Source organism: Mobula birostris, chromosome 6 (genome assembly GCF_030028105.1).
Source record: "Mobula birostris isolate sMobBir1 chromosome 6, sMobBir1.hap1, whole genome shotgun sequence".
In the NCBI taxonomy this organism is placed as follows: Eukaryota; Metazoa; Chordata; class Chondrichthyes; order Myliobatiformes; family Myliobatidae; genus Mobula; species Mobula birostris.
This window is the reverse complement of record NC_092375.1, coordinates 117,843,543-117,856,496: the sequence shown is the minus strand read 5'-3', so window position 1 is coordinate 117,856,496 and position 12,954 is coordinate 117,843,543. Positions and strand designations below refer to the sequence as shown.

The window sequence follows — 12,954 nt, the reverse complement described above, 5'->3', positions numbered from 1 at the left end:
TGAATGCTGCTAGATACAGAGAGATCCTGGATTAAACCTGCTTGCCCCTGCCAGAAAGGTTAAGCTGGGGAGGAAGTTCATCTTTCAGCAGGATAACAACCCAAAGCACACTGCCACAGCAACCACGGAGTGGCTTCAAATGAAGAAAATTGATGTCCCTGAATGGCCTAGTCAGAATCCTGACCTTAAGCCAATCGAACATCTCTGGCAAGACCTCAAGATTGTTGTCCACTGCCACTCCCCGACTAATCTGGCACAGCTTGAGTAATTTTGCAAGGAGGAATCAGTAAATCTTGCTCCATCACATTGAGACTTATCCCAAGACTACTGCCTGTAATAGCTGTAAGCAAAGGGGAACGAATATTTTTGAGCTGCTGATATTTAAGTTTTTTAATTTTTCATTTTTCATGTTTTTAATTTTCCCTGTTTTTGGGCTCCACTGTGGGGAAAAAAAGGGAGTATGTGATTCACAAATAAAAATTATCAATTAAATTCATCAAAATCCCTGATTGTAATACTCATTTACGTGAACAAAGGAGTGGGAGCTGAATACTTTTACAAGTTACTGTATCCCCCAAAATCCCTCAGTACGTCGATACTCCCGGCATTTACCGTAAGCTTTCACCTCACATTTGACCTCCCAAAATGCATCACCTTGTGCGCCTGGATTGAAGTTCAGTCATTTCCAACTGATCCATAGTCTTTTGACAACCTTTCTCACAATCCAAAACTTCATTTTTTGTGTCATCTGCAAAATTACTAATCCACCCATCTACATTTTTATCCAAATCATTAATAAATACTACAAACAGGGCTCTCAGCACCAATCCTTGTGGAACACCACTGGTCACACACTGATGAAAAAAACCATCCCTCCACCACTACCCTCTGTCTTCTGTCACCAAATCAACTTTGTATTCAACTTAACAAGCCACCTTGGAACCCATGAGATTAAATCTGGCCGAGTGCACCAGGGGGGATTTTCCCAGCACTTGAACATGAGGACAAATCATTTACATCATCTCTGGAGTTTAGCTGTGGTCCTCATGGAACTAACACTGAGCAGGATACTGGTTAGCTGGTGCCACGATGTAACACCAGTGACATCTTCCATCATTTGGGAAATGACTGAGAGTAGACTGACAGAATAGGATTTGCTCTGCTGATCCATTTGCAGGAAGAACTGGGTAATGTTGCACAATGGGAAAGTTCCATTGTTGGAGCCGATATGGAATTGCTACACTACGGACAGGGCTGATACTGGAGTCCTAACAGTCAGCATTACACTTGAAATGTTGCGAAAGCTCACAGCCCCTACTCCATCAATCAGTCTCATTCTTTGACAGCAAGGGTTAAGGTCAGAAGTAAATCCAGTGGCCTAAGACTGGCTTTATACCGTGGAGGGGATGTTCTTCACATTCGTGTTGGGCTATATCACTGTGGAAAACAAGAGATGTTCTTCACACTCATGTCCGGCTCCATCACTGTGGAAAACAGAGACAATCTTGACACTCATGTCACGTTCCATTGCTGTAGAAAACAGAGACATTCTTGATTCACATTGGGCTCTATTGCTGTGGAAAAGACACATTCTTAATACATGCTGGGTTCCATCGCTGTGGAAGGTAGAGATGATCTTGGAGCTTTCTCCCTAGATTAGCTGTTTAATTGTCCACCATTCACTGGATGTTGTAGAGTTTTGGCCTAGATTGTTAACAGAAAATTATTGGACCTCAACCACTTGGTACGGGTTTTCATTGCACCCCTCCAACTCAACTTCTTGGTTCGTTCACATTTCAACGCAGCCACCACTATTGCTTTTCAAACTGAATTCTATGGATTATTCCCTCACCCCAAATCTGTGGGACCTTCTCACCAAACACAGAAGTTCGACACTAGTACACACAACGCACTAAATGCTCCTGAAGTTTAGCTGCCTGCAGCTCTCATCAATTTCCCATTCAATCTAATACCCATCGCTTTCTTGTGGAAACTGAGCAAACTTGTTGAAATTTAGAAACGATTCTAGTGGTCACAGGTTAATTCTGCTTGTTATTGAGGGTGCTGTACGGATAATCCGTGCAAATAAATAGCAGTGTGAGTGATGGAGACCCTGTGAATATCCACAAAAGAGCCGCAGTTAAAGGAACAGTGTGGCTAGCCCAGTACCTTAGAATTAAAGCAGGAAAGCTCGGCCTCGCTCTCACTCTCCGTCTCCGCTGTTGGCTCGTCGCAGCTCTCTGGTTTCACCAGTTTCTCTGAAAAGCACAAACCACAATCTGCAACAAAGTCCTTAGGGAACTGTAAACAGCACTGGAATCTTAGGAAGGGAAGAGCAGAAAGTGCTTTGGTGGGGAAGTGGGAGAGCAAGGGTAGGAAAAGTGGGACAATATATAATTTAAAAAATCAGAAACTAAAGGTCAGCACAGGATGAGAAGGAAAAGTGGGGAAGAAAGGCAATTATAAATATAGGCTAATTGATCACAGATAATTTCCCCTGGTATTGGGGAAGGGGGAGCACGAGTGCAAAAATCAGGGGAGCTGTCAGGCGCCAGAGTTACGTGGAGGAATGAGAGCGGGAATGCTCCCAGGGACAGAATGGACTCATTGGGCTGAACTGTCTCCCTACCTATCAAAAATAAAGAGAAATCCATACAAAATGCTGGAGGAACTCAGCAGACCTGGCAGCATCCGAGAGGAATAGGAGTTGGGATGTAATGTTGAAATTGTATAAGGCACTGATAAGGCCAAATTTGGAGTATTGCATACAGTTCTGGTCACCGAATTATGGGAAAGATGTCAATAAAATTGAGTGAGTACAGAAGAGGTTTACTAAAATGTTGCCTGGGTTTCATCTCCTAAGTTACAGAGAAACGTTGAACAAGTTAGGTCTTTATTCTTTGGAGCAGAGAAGGTTGAGAGGGGACTTGATAGAGGTGTTTAAAATTATGAAGGGGATTGATAGAGTTGACGTGGATAGGCTTCTTCCATTGAGAGTGGGGGAGATTCAAACAAGAGGACATGAGTTGAGAGTTAAAGGGCAAAAGTTTAAGGGTAACATGAGGGGGAACTTCTTTACTCAGAGAGTGGTGGCTGTGTGGAACGAGCTTCCAGTAGAAGTGGTTGAGGCAGGTTCGATGTTGTCGTTTAAAGTTAAATTGGATGGATATATGGACAGGAAGGGAATGGAGGGTTCTGGACTGAGTGCAGGTCGGTGGGACTAGATGAGAGTAGGAGATCCGCACGGACTAGAAACATAGAAACATAGAAAATAGGTGCAGGAGTAGGCCATTTGGCCCTTCGAGCCTGCACCGCCATTCAGTATGATCATGGCTGATCATCCAACTCAGAACCCTGTACCAGCCTTCCCTCCATACCCCCTGATCCCTTTAGCCACAAGGGCCATATCTAACTCCCTCTTAAATATAGCCAATGAACTGGCCTCAATTGTTTCCTGTGGCAGAGAATTCCACAGATTCACCACTCTCTGTGTGAAGAAGTTTTTCCTCATCTCAGTCCTAAAAGGCTTCCCCTTTATCCTCAAACTGTGACCCCTCGTTCTGGACTTCCCCAACATCGGGAACAATCGTCCTGCATCTAGCCTGTCCAATCCCTTTAAGATTTTATACGTTTCAATCAGATCCCCCCTCAACCTTCTAAATTCCAACGAGTACAAGCCTAGTTCATCCAGTCTTTCATCATGTGAAAGTCCTGCCATCCCAGGAATCAATGTGGTGAACCTTCTTTGTACTCCCTCTATGGCAAGGATGTCTTTCCTCAGATTAGGGGACTAAAACTGCACACAATACTCCAGGTGTGGTCTCACCAAGGCCTTGTACAACTGCAGTAGTACCTCCCTGCTCCTGTACTCGAATCCTCTTGCTATAAATGCCAGCATACCATTCGCCTTTTTCACCACCTGCTGTACCTGCATGCCCACTTTCAATGACTGGTGTATAATGACACCCAGGTCTTGTTGCACCTCCCCTTTTCCTGATCGGCCACCATTCAGATAATAATCTGTTTTCCTGTTTTTGCCACCAAAGTGGATAACTTCACATTTATCCACATTAAATTGCATCTGCCATGAATTTGCCCACTCACCTAACCTATCCAAGTCACCCTGCATCCTCTTAGCATCCTCCTCACAGCTAACACTGCCGCCCAGCTTCGTGTCATCCGCAAACTTGGAGATGCTGCATTTAATTCCCTCATCCAAGTCATTAATATATATTGTAAACAACTGGGGTCCCAGCACTGAGCCTTGCGGTACCCCACTAGTCACTGCCTGTCATTCTGAAAAGGTCCCGTTTATTCCCACTCTTTGCTTCCTGTCTGCTAACCAATTCTCTATCCACATCAATACCTTACCCCCAATACCGTGTGCTTTAAGTTTGCACACTAATCTCCTGTGTGGGACCTTGTCAAAAGCCTTTTGAAAATCCAAATATACCACATCCACTGGTTCTCCCCTATCCACTCTACTAGTTACATCCTCAAAAAATGCTATGAGATTCATCAGACATGATTTCCCTTTCACAAATCCATGCTGACTTTGTCTGATGATTTCATCGCTTTCCAAATGTGCTGTTATCACATCTTTGATAACTGACTCTAGCATTTTCCCCACCACCGATGTTAGGCTAACTGGTCTATAATTCCCTGGTTTCTCTCTCCCTCCTTTTTTTAAAAAGTGGGGTTACATTAGCCACCCTCCAATCCTCAGGAACTAGTCCAGAATCTAACGAGTTTTGAAAAATTATCACTAATTCATCCATTATTTCTTGGGCTACTTCCTTAAGCACTCTGGGATGCAGACCATCTGGCCCTGGGGATTTATCTGCCTTTAATCCTTTCAATTTACCTAACACCACTTCCCTACTAACATGTATTTCCCTCAGTTCCTCCATCTCACTGGACCTTCTGTCCCCTACTATTTCCAGAAGATTATTTATGTCCTCCTTAGTGAAGACAGAACCAAAGTAATTATTCAATTGGTCTGCCATGTCCTTGCTCCCTATAATCAATTCACCTGTTTCTGTCTGTAGGGGACCTACATTTGTCTTAACTGATCTTTTTCTTTTCAGCTTTTACAGTCAGTTTTTATGTTCCCTGCCAGTTTTCTCTCAATCTTTTTTCCCCTTCCTAATTAAGCCCTTTGTCCTCCTCTGCTGAACTCTGAATTTCTCCCAGTCCTCAGGTGAGCCACTTTTTCTGGCTAATTTGTATGCTTCTTCTTTGGAATTGATACTATCCCTAATTTCTCTTGTCAGCCACGGGTGCACTACCTTCCTTGATTTATTCTTTTGCCAAACTGGGATGAACAATTGTTGTAGTTCATCCATGCGATCTTTAAATGCTTGCCATTGCATATCCACCGTCAACCCTTTAAGTGTCATTTGCCAGTCTATCTTAGCTAATTCATGTCTCGTACCTTCAAAGTTACCCTTCTTTAAGTTCAGAACCTTTGTTTCTGAATTAACTATGTCACTCTCCATCTTAATGAAGAATTCCACCATATTATGGCCACTCTTACCCAAGGGGCCTCTCACGACAAGATTGCTAATTAACCCTTCCTCATTGCTCAATACCCAGTCTAGAACAGCCTGCTCTCCAGTTGGTTCCTCGACATGTTGGTTCAAAAAACCATCCCGCATACATTCCAAGAAATCCTCTTCCTCAGCACCCTTACCAATTTGGTTCACCCAATCTACATGTAGATTGAAGTCACCCATTATAACTGCTGTTCCCTTATTGCACACATTTCTAATTTCCTGTTTAATACCATCCCCAACCTCACTACTACTGTTAGGTGGCCTGTACACAACTCCCACCAGCGTTTTCTGCCCCTTAGTGTTATGCAGCTCTACCCCTATCGATTCCACATCCTCCCGGCTTATGTCCTTCCTTTCTATTGCGTTAATCTCCTCCCTAACCAGCAACGCCACCCCACCTCCTTTTCTTTCATGTCTATCCCTCCTGAATATTGAATATCCCTGAACGTTGAGCTCCCATCCTTGGTCACCCTGGAACCATGTCTCTGTGATCCCAACTATATCATATTCATTAATAACAATCTGCACTTTTAATTCATCCACCTTGTTACGAATGCTCCTTGCATTGACACGCAAAGCCTTCAGGCGCGCTTTTACAACTCTCTTAGCCCTTATACAATTATGTTGAAAAGTGGCCCTTTTTGATGCTTGCCCTGGATTTGTCGGCCTGCCACTTTTACTTTTCACCTTACTACTTTTTGCTTCTACCCTCATTTTACACCCCTCATTCTCTCTGCACTGGTTCCCATCCCCCTGTTGTGAACTAACCTCCTCTCGCCTAGCCTCTTTAATTTGATTCCCACCCCGCAACCATTCTAGTTTAAAGTCACCTCAGTAGCCCTTGCTAATCTCCCTGCCAGGATATTGGTCCCCCTAGGATTCAAGTGTAACCCGTCCTTTTTGTACAGGTCACGCCTGTGCCAAAAGAGGTCCCAATGATGCAAAAACTTGAATCCCTGCCCCCTGCTCCAATCCCTCAGCCACGCATTTATCCTCCACCTCATCGCATTCCTACTCTCACTGTCATGCCAAGAAGGGCCAAGATGGCCTGTTTCTGTGCTGTAATTGTTGTATGGTTATATGAATAAAGATTTGATGTTGAGGTTGAGACCCTTCATCAAGATTAGAGAGGGAGGAGGCAGAAACCGCAATAAGGTAGCGGGGTGTGGGGAAGGAGTACAAGCTAGGAGATAGGTAAGACCAGGTGAAGGGGAAGGCGGGTGTGTGAGGGAGGGGAGGATGAAGTGAGAAGGTGGGAGGTTATAGGTAGAAAAGGTAAAAGGCTAAAGGAGGAAATGTGGCTGGAGAGGAGAGTGGATATGGGAGAAAGAGGAAGAGGAAGGGCACCATTGGCAAAGATTTAAAATCATGGAATGTTAATGGGTCAAAAAGTACAACAGCATAGAAACAGACCTTTCAGTCCGTCTAGTCCATGCTGATCTAATCCCGTCTACTTTCGTTTGGACCGTGACTCTCCACATCCCTCCCATTAATGTTCTTATCCACACTTTTCTTAAATGTTGCTATCAAACCCACATCTGCCACTTCCACTGGCAGCTCATTCCACACACTCACATCACCCTCTGAGTGAACAAGTTCCCCATCAGGTTCCTCTTAAATATTTCACCTTTCACCCTTAACCTACGACCTCTAATTCTTGTCTCACCCAATCAGAGGAGTAAAGGCCTGCATGCGTTCAGCCTGTCGGCCAACATGGAAATTGCTTACAGTAATCCACAGGGAGTAAAGACACCAGTCAGGAAAAGGTGAACTTGGTTATACAAGATACAAGATTACCAGCTAAATACTGTGAATTATATCATAAACAGAAAAGAGGCAAATAGAAGAGGGCTGGAGAAAATGCAAATTGTTAACAGAGCTACAGACCAGTACCAGCCCCATAAACAAATCATGGAATAGGCTATTATACAGGTTAAGCTCAGCTCCAGTTCAGCTGACTGTCCTCACAACAGCTTTCATAAATAGCACACCATATTGTCTGATCACAGCCATGACCTGCATCCTCAGTTCTAGACTCACCCTCCACTGAGGAAAAAAAAACTTTATTTGTTGTAATTATGCCCTCAATTCTGCAAACCTCTAAATGACTCAGATTCATTTTTCACTGTTTGTTTCGATGCACATGTGTCATTTGCATTAACAACCAACAACCTATGTGCTGGGGGAGCCCACAAGTGTTGGCACATATCCTGCTGCTGGCACAGCATGCCCACCATGCTTGGCTACACAACAGAGTACACAACAAGCCCCATTCCTCCCTGCCACCTACCCACGCACATACACAGTCCTCCAACCCCAAGGCAGGCAATCTTCAGCCGCCAGTGGACTTGGGGATTTACAGACATTGGCCTTTGACTTCCCCAGTGAACTCGAGAATCTCACAGACCCAGGCTTCCAAACTTCTGATGGACCTTCAGGCTTCGATCTTTGGTATTGACCCCAGGGGCTCACTGATGATGACAAATGAGGATCTCGAATCTCGGTCTCACCGATTCACATACCGAGGGGGTAACCAGCCCCTGCGCCTCCTTCCCAGCTGAACTCCACAGACAACTGACTGACCCAGGGGTGGGAGGGAAGCACCAGCCCTCGCCCTAATGGTCTGCCGGGTCAATATCTAACCATGGATGTTCCACGTATACAATGCTGGCTTTTGAACACAGAGCAGGGGACTAGACTCTATCCTGAACTCTAACTCCCCATATACCTGTCCCAAACCCTAACTTGACCCCTAATTCCCTCCTTTGTCCCCAAATCATCCCTACAACCTGAAAAGCAACCAAGTCTGAGCCACGAACTCAGAGACTGTAGCTCAGTGCCATCTTGACCAGATGCAATGCAAAAAAAACCCTCAGCCTCCTATATTCCAGTGAGAATAAACCCAGTGTATTCAATCTTTCCTTTTAACTGAAGCCATCTATTCCTGGCAATGTGCTGGCGAATCTCTTCTGTACTCTGCCACATTCTCCTTACAGTGTGGCGATCAGAGCAATACACAGAAGTCCAGTCTGACCAAACTGCAATACAATATCCAATTTTTATATTCAGTGTCTCGGCCTTTGAAAGCAAACTGACCAGATGCCTTTCTCACTGCCCTATGCGTGCGAGTGAGGAAACTTAACAACCTGCACCTTCTGCACATGGACACGCTTAAAGATCATGCCATTAACAGTGTACTGTCTCTTTACATTTGATCTGCTGGAGTGCAACACTTCACATTTAGCTGGATAAACTCCATCTGCCTGTTCTCCACTCATTCTGCAACTGATCTATATCCTGCCTCACTGTCCACTACACCACCAATATGTGTATTGTCTGCAATCTCCTATCCCATCCACCCACAATTTCATCCAGGGAATTCTATACACCGAGTGGCCACTTTATTAGGTGCCTCCTGTACCTAATACAGAGGCCATTGAATGTATGTTTGTGGTCTTCTGCAGTTGAAGCCAATCCAGACTTCAAGGTTCAATGTCTTGTTCAGAAGAGCTCTCTTGCACACCACTGTTGTACTGTGGTTATTTGAGTTACTGTGGCCTTCCAGTCAGCTTGAACCAGTCTGGCTATTCTCCTCTGACCTCTCATTAACAAGCCGTTTTTGATCACAGAACAGCCACTCAGTGAATGTTTTTTTGTGTACCATTTTCTATCAATTCAGTTGTGCGTGAAAATCCCAGATCAGCAGCTTCTGAGATTCTCAAATTACCCTGTCTGGCACCAACAATCATTTCACGGTCAAAGTCATTAGATCACATTCCTTCCCCATTTGATGTTTGGTCTGAACAACAACTGAACCTCTTGACCATGTGCGCATGCTTTTATTCATTGAGGTGCTGCTACATGACTGTCTGATCAGATATTTGCAGCAACAAGCGGGTGTACAGGTGTACCTAATAAAGTGCCCACTGAGTGTGTATCACAAACAGCAGAGGTTCTAGTACGTGGAACCGTGGATCACCACCAGTCACATACTTCTATCCAGGTTAATTACCATCGACCACCACTGTGAACAAGCCCAATCCCGAATCTAAACAGACAAGTTATCATGAATCCCATGCAAATTAACCTTCTGGATGACAGCCCACCCATAAAGGAACTTACTAAAATCTGTCTGTTACCTCGAAATAGTCAATCAGGTTAGTAGTAGATTTTGCCAAACCTAATGAATACACCAGCATTGGTTTTTAATCCTGATTTCCACCACTTTACTTCTCTAACACCTTTAATCACATCAAATTTGTCAAATACATCTCTACTTCTGTCTTCAAGATTTCTAGCATGTGCAGAATGTCTTGAATTTATGATCTTCTAAACTCACATCGATACAAACCTGGGTAGGTATTAACCCCTTCAGCCCTCATCAGTATGGTCAATGCTTATTAAGCCCTTCAGCCCATCAACAGGGTCAGTGCTAACCCCAGATTATCCCCTGATTAACCCCTTCAGCTCTGATCATTCAGGTCAATGTGGTCCATCTATAGCATCAGTCTTTGTTAGTTTCTGACACACAAAGCGGGTCTGACCACGGATTTCCAATGCTGGAACATCACATCCAGCCCCTCCCACTCCCCCCCCCGGATAAAGGCGGCGATTTGCTCTATCCTATAACCCCACCCCCACCTCCCACCCCTGTAGCTTGATAGGAGTCAGCTCCAGAGACATGACTTACTCTTCCTGTCCCTCTGCCGGTGCTGAGTGCTGCCTTTCATGCTGTAATCCAGTTTCATCAGCAATGGCTCCAAACCTGTGTACATCTTCTGGATGAGCTCGTGATAAACCACCAGAGGCCATAGCAGCAGGCTCAGTACTGTAACACGTAACAAAGGACCAGTGACCAACATTCCAAAGACTCCCAAGCACTCCAGCCTTTGTATCTCACCTGTGCGGTCCCTGCCCTGCAGTGATCGACAGGACAATGTATGTTAGTCTGTTCCTAAGCAATGCTGTCTCTGCCCTGGTAGTGACTGACAGGACAATGTAGGGTGTGTTATAATATAATGTTGTCCCTGCTCAGAGGGTGATTGACCATACAATGTAGAGGGAGGGTTATTTTTATGTAACGCGTTCTGTTCTGCTCTTTGGGGAGGCGTATATGATTCTAACACTGGGGTCTGCATTAGAGAAGATGCCAGCTACTCACACTAACGTATAATCCCAAAACCTCTAAATGGGATGGCTGGAGAGTCTGCTGCTTCCCTGTTACTCTATCTTTGCTGCTACTCTGTGGCTATTTTGACCTAGTGTTAACCCCCAGCTTTGCCAGACTAACTCTATAACTTGACATTCCCTTAGGATAAATATACTCACTGAAAATGTAGGATATCATGATTCCAGGGATATAATGTCCAATCACAGCCAATGCTGAAGAGCCCATGCACATCTTCAGACAGAACTAAAAATAAAATGGGCACAGTTCAGTCATGACAGACTCCAAGTCTTCAAATAAGGTCAAATTAAACAACAGGTATCTGTTCAGAATAAAACCCACCACTGGGATTTACAGTCAGCAACACACTGCAATCCTCTTCATTTGCCATTTCTGTAATCCTGCCATCACTGTCATACTCACTCCAGTCTCTCTCACTGCTCCTTTGACTCCTCTATCACAGTAAGTCAGACTTGGTCTGTCCACACACACAAACACTTGCACGTGCAGCAAGATGCGTGACCACACACACACACACACACACAATTACTCTTGGTACTTGACGCACCTTGCCTGGGTTCTGTGTCTTGTACTCCAGCACCTCTCTCAGGTAGAGTTTGAAAGCCACCCAGCTCTCGGCGAGGTAGTGGCAAAGGTCAGGCAGTCTGAGGAGCTGAGGTCTAGTGGGGTTTCCATCACTGGATGTAAAGAATAACCAAAAGATTAACCTGCAGTGGTTCAGGCAGGGGTTGGGTGACCGAGTACGGGACGAGAGCGAGTGGCACATGGCAGTTTATGCTATTGCAGGAGGCAGTGAGCAGACATTGTCCCTCCATTGGTGAGATGCCAGGACTACCAGACCAGTCCCATCTGGCACTGATCAGTAATGTCTTGTCGTCTCCAGGACATATAACAGCACAGTACAGGCTCCCAAACCGCAGTGCTGTGCTGTGTAAACTTATTCCACAATTAATCTAACCCTTCCCTCTTACATTGCCCATAACCCTCCACATTTCCCTTTCGTGTGTCTATCCAAGAACTTCTTCAATGCCCTAAAGCAACAGCCTCTACCATCACCTCTTGCAGTGCATTCCAGATACCCACCCCACACTGTGTCCTGAAAAAACAAACTTCCCTTCACACGCCTTAAACAGCAATGTCCTCTGGTATTGGCCATTCTGCCCTGGGAGAAAGACACTGGCTGTCCACTTTAAAGACTACAGCCACAGCTCGCTCTGCCTATCCTTACAAGACGTGCTCTCTAATCCAGGCAGCATCCTGGTAAATCTCCATTTGCACCCTCTATAGAGCTTCCATATCCTGCCTATAATGAGGCAAACTGATCCGAACACAATATTCCAAGGGTGGTCTAATCAGGGTTTGACAGAGCTGCAACATTACCTCATACCTTCTTAACAACCCTATCAGCCTCCACAGCAACTCTGAAGCACAAATTGCTCTGCTCTTCCACAATGCTAAAAACCTTGGTAATAACCTTGTGCTCTGCTTTCAAGAGATGATGGAGGGCCCAAAAATCTCTTCCTTCACTTCCCGTAGTAACCTGGGGTGTATCGCATCCAACCCAGGAGGCTTATCCTTGAATATGACCTTTGAGCTCAGGCACACAGCAGTGAAATTAAATCCTCACAAACAACAGGAATTCTGCAGATGCTGGAAATCCAAGCAACACACATCAAAGTTGCTGGTGAACGCAGAAGGCCAAGCAGCATCTCTAGGAAGAGGTACAGTCGACGTTTCAGGCTGAGACCCTTCGTCAGGACTAACTGAAGGAAGAGTGAGTAAGGGATTTGAAAGTTGGAGGGGGAGGGGGAGATCCAAAATGATAGGAGAAGACAGGAGGGGGAGGGATGGAGCCAAGAGCTGGACAGGTGATTGGCAAAAGGGATATGAGAGGATCATGGGACAGGAGGTCCGGGGAGAAAGACGGGGGGGGGGGGGGAGACACCAGAGGATGGGCAAGACGTATATTCAGAGAGACAGAGGGAGAAAAAGGAGAGAGAGAGAAAGAATGTGTGCATAAAAATAAGTAACAGATGGGATACGAGGGGGAGGTGGGGCCTAGCGGAAGTTAGTCTTTCTCCCCGGACCTCCTGTCCCATGATCCTCTCGTATCCCCTTTTGCTATCACCTGTCCAGCTCTTGGCTCCATCCCTCCCCCTCCTGTCTTCTCCTATCATTTTGTATCTCCCCCTCCCACTTTCAAATCCCTTA

At 45.2% G+C, this 12,954-nt stretch overlaps 2 protein-coding genes across 2 annotated transcripts in view; both read right to left on the bottom strand.

Annotated features, from left to right (window-relative positions):
* The window catches only part of tmem169b (transmembrane protein 169b), a 462,028-nt gene that overhangs the window by 270,016 nt on the left and 179,058 nt on the right, over positions 1–12,954 (bottom strand). The gene's annotated exons all lie outside the window — the stretch shown is intronic.
* The window catches only part of retreg2 (reticulophagy regulator family member 2), a 37,632-nt gene that overhangs the window by 18,386 nt on the left and 6,292 nt on the right, over positions 1–12,954 (bottom strand). The window contains exons 4-7 of the mRNA XM_072261128.1: positions 11,291–11,420; positions 10,884–10,968; positions 10,246–10,383; positions 2,170–2,258 (exon numbers count right to left, since the gene is read on the bottom strand). Coding sequence (XP_072117229.1) covers positions 2,170–2,258; positions 10,246–10,383; positions 10,884–10,968; positions 11,291–11,420 — 442 coding nt within the window. The remainder of the gene's footprint in view (positions 1–2,169; positions 2,259–10,245; positions 10,384–10,883; positions 10,969–11,290; positions 11,421–12,954) is intronic.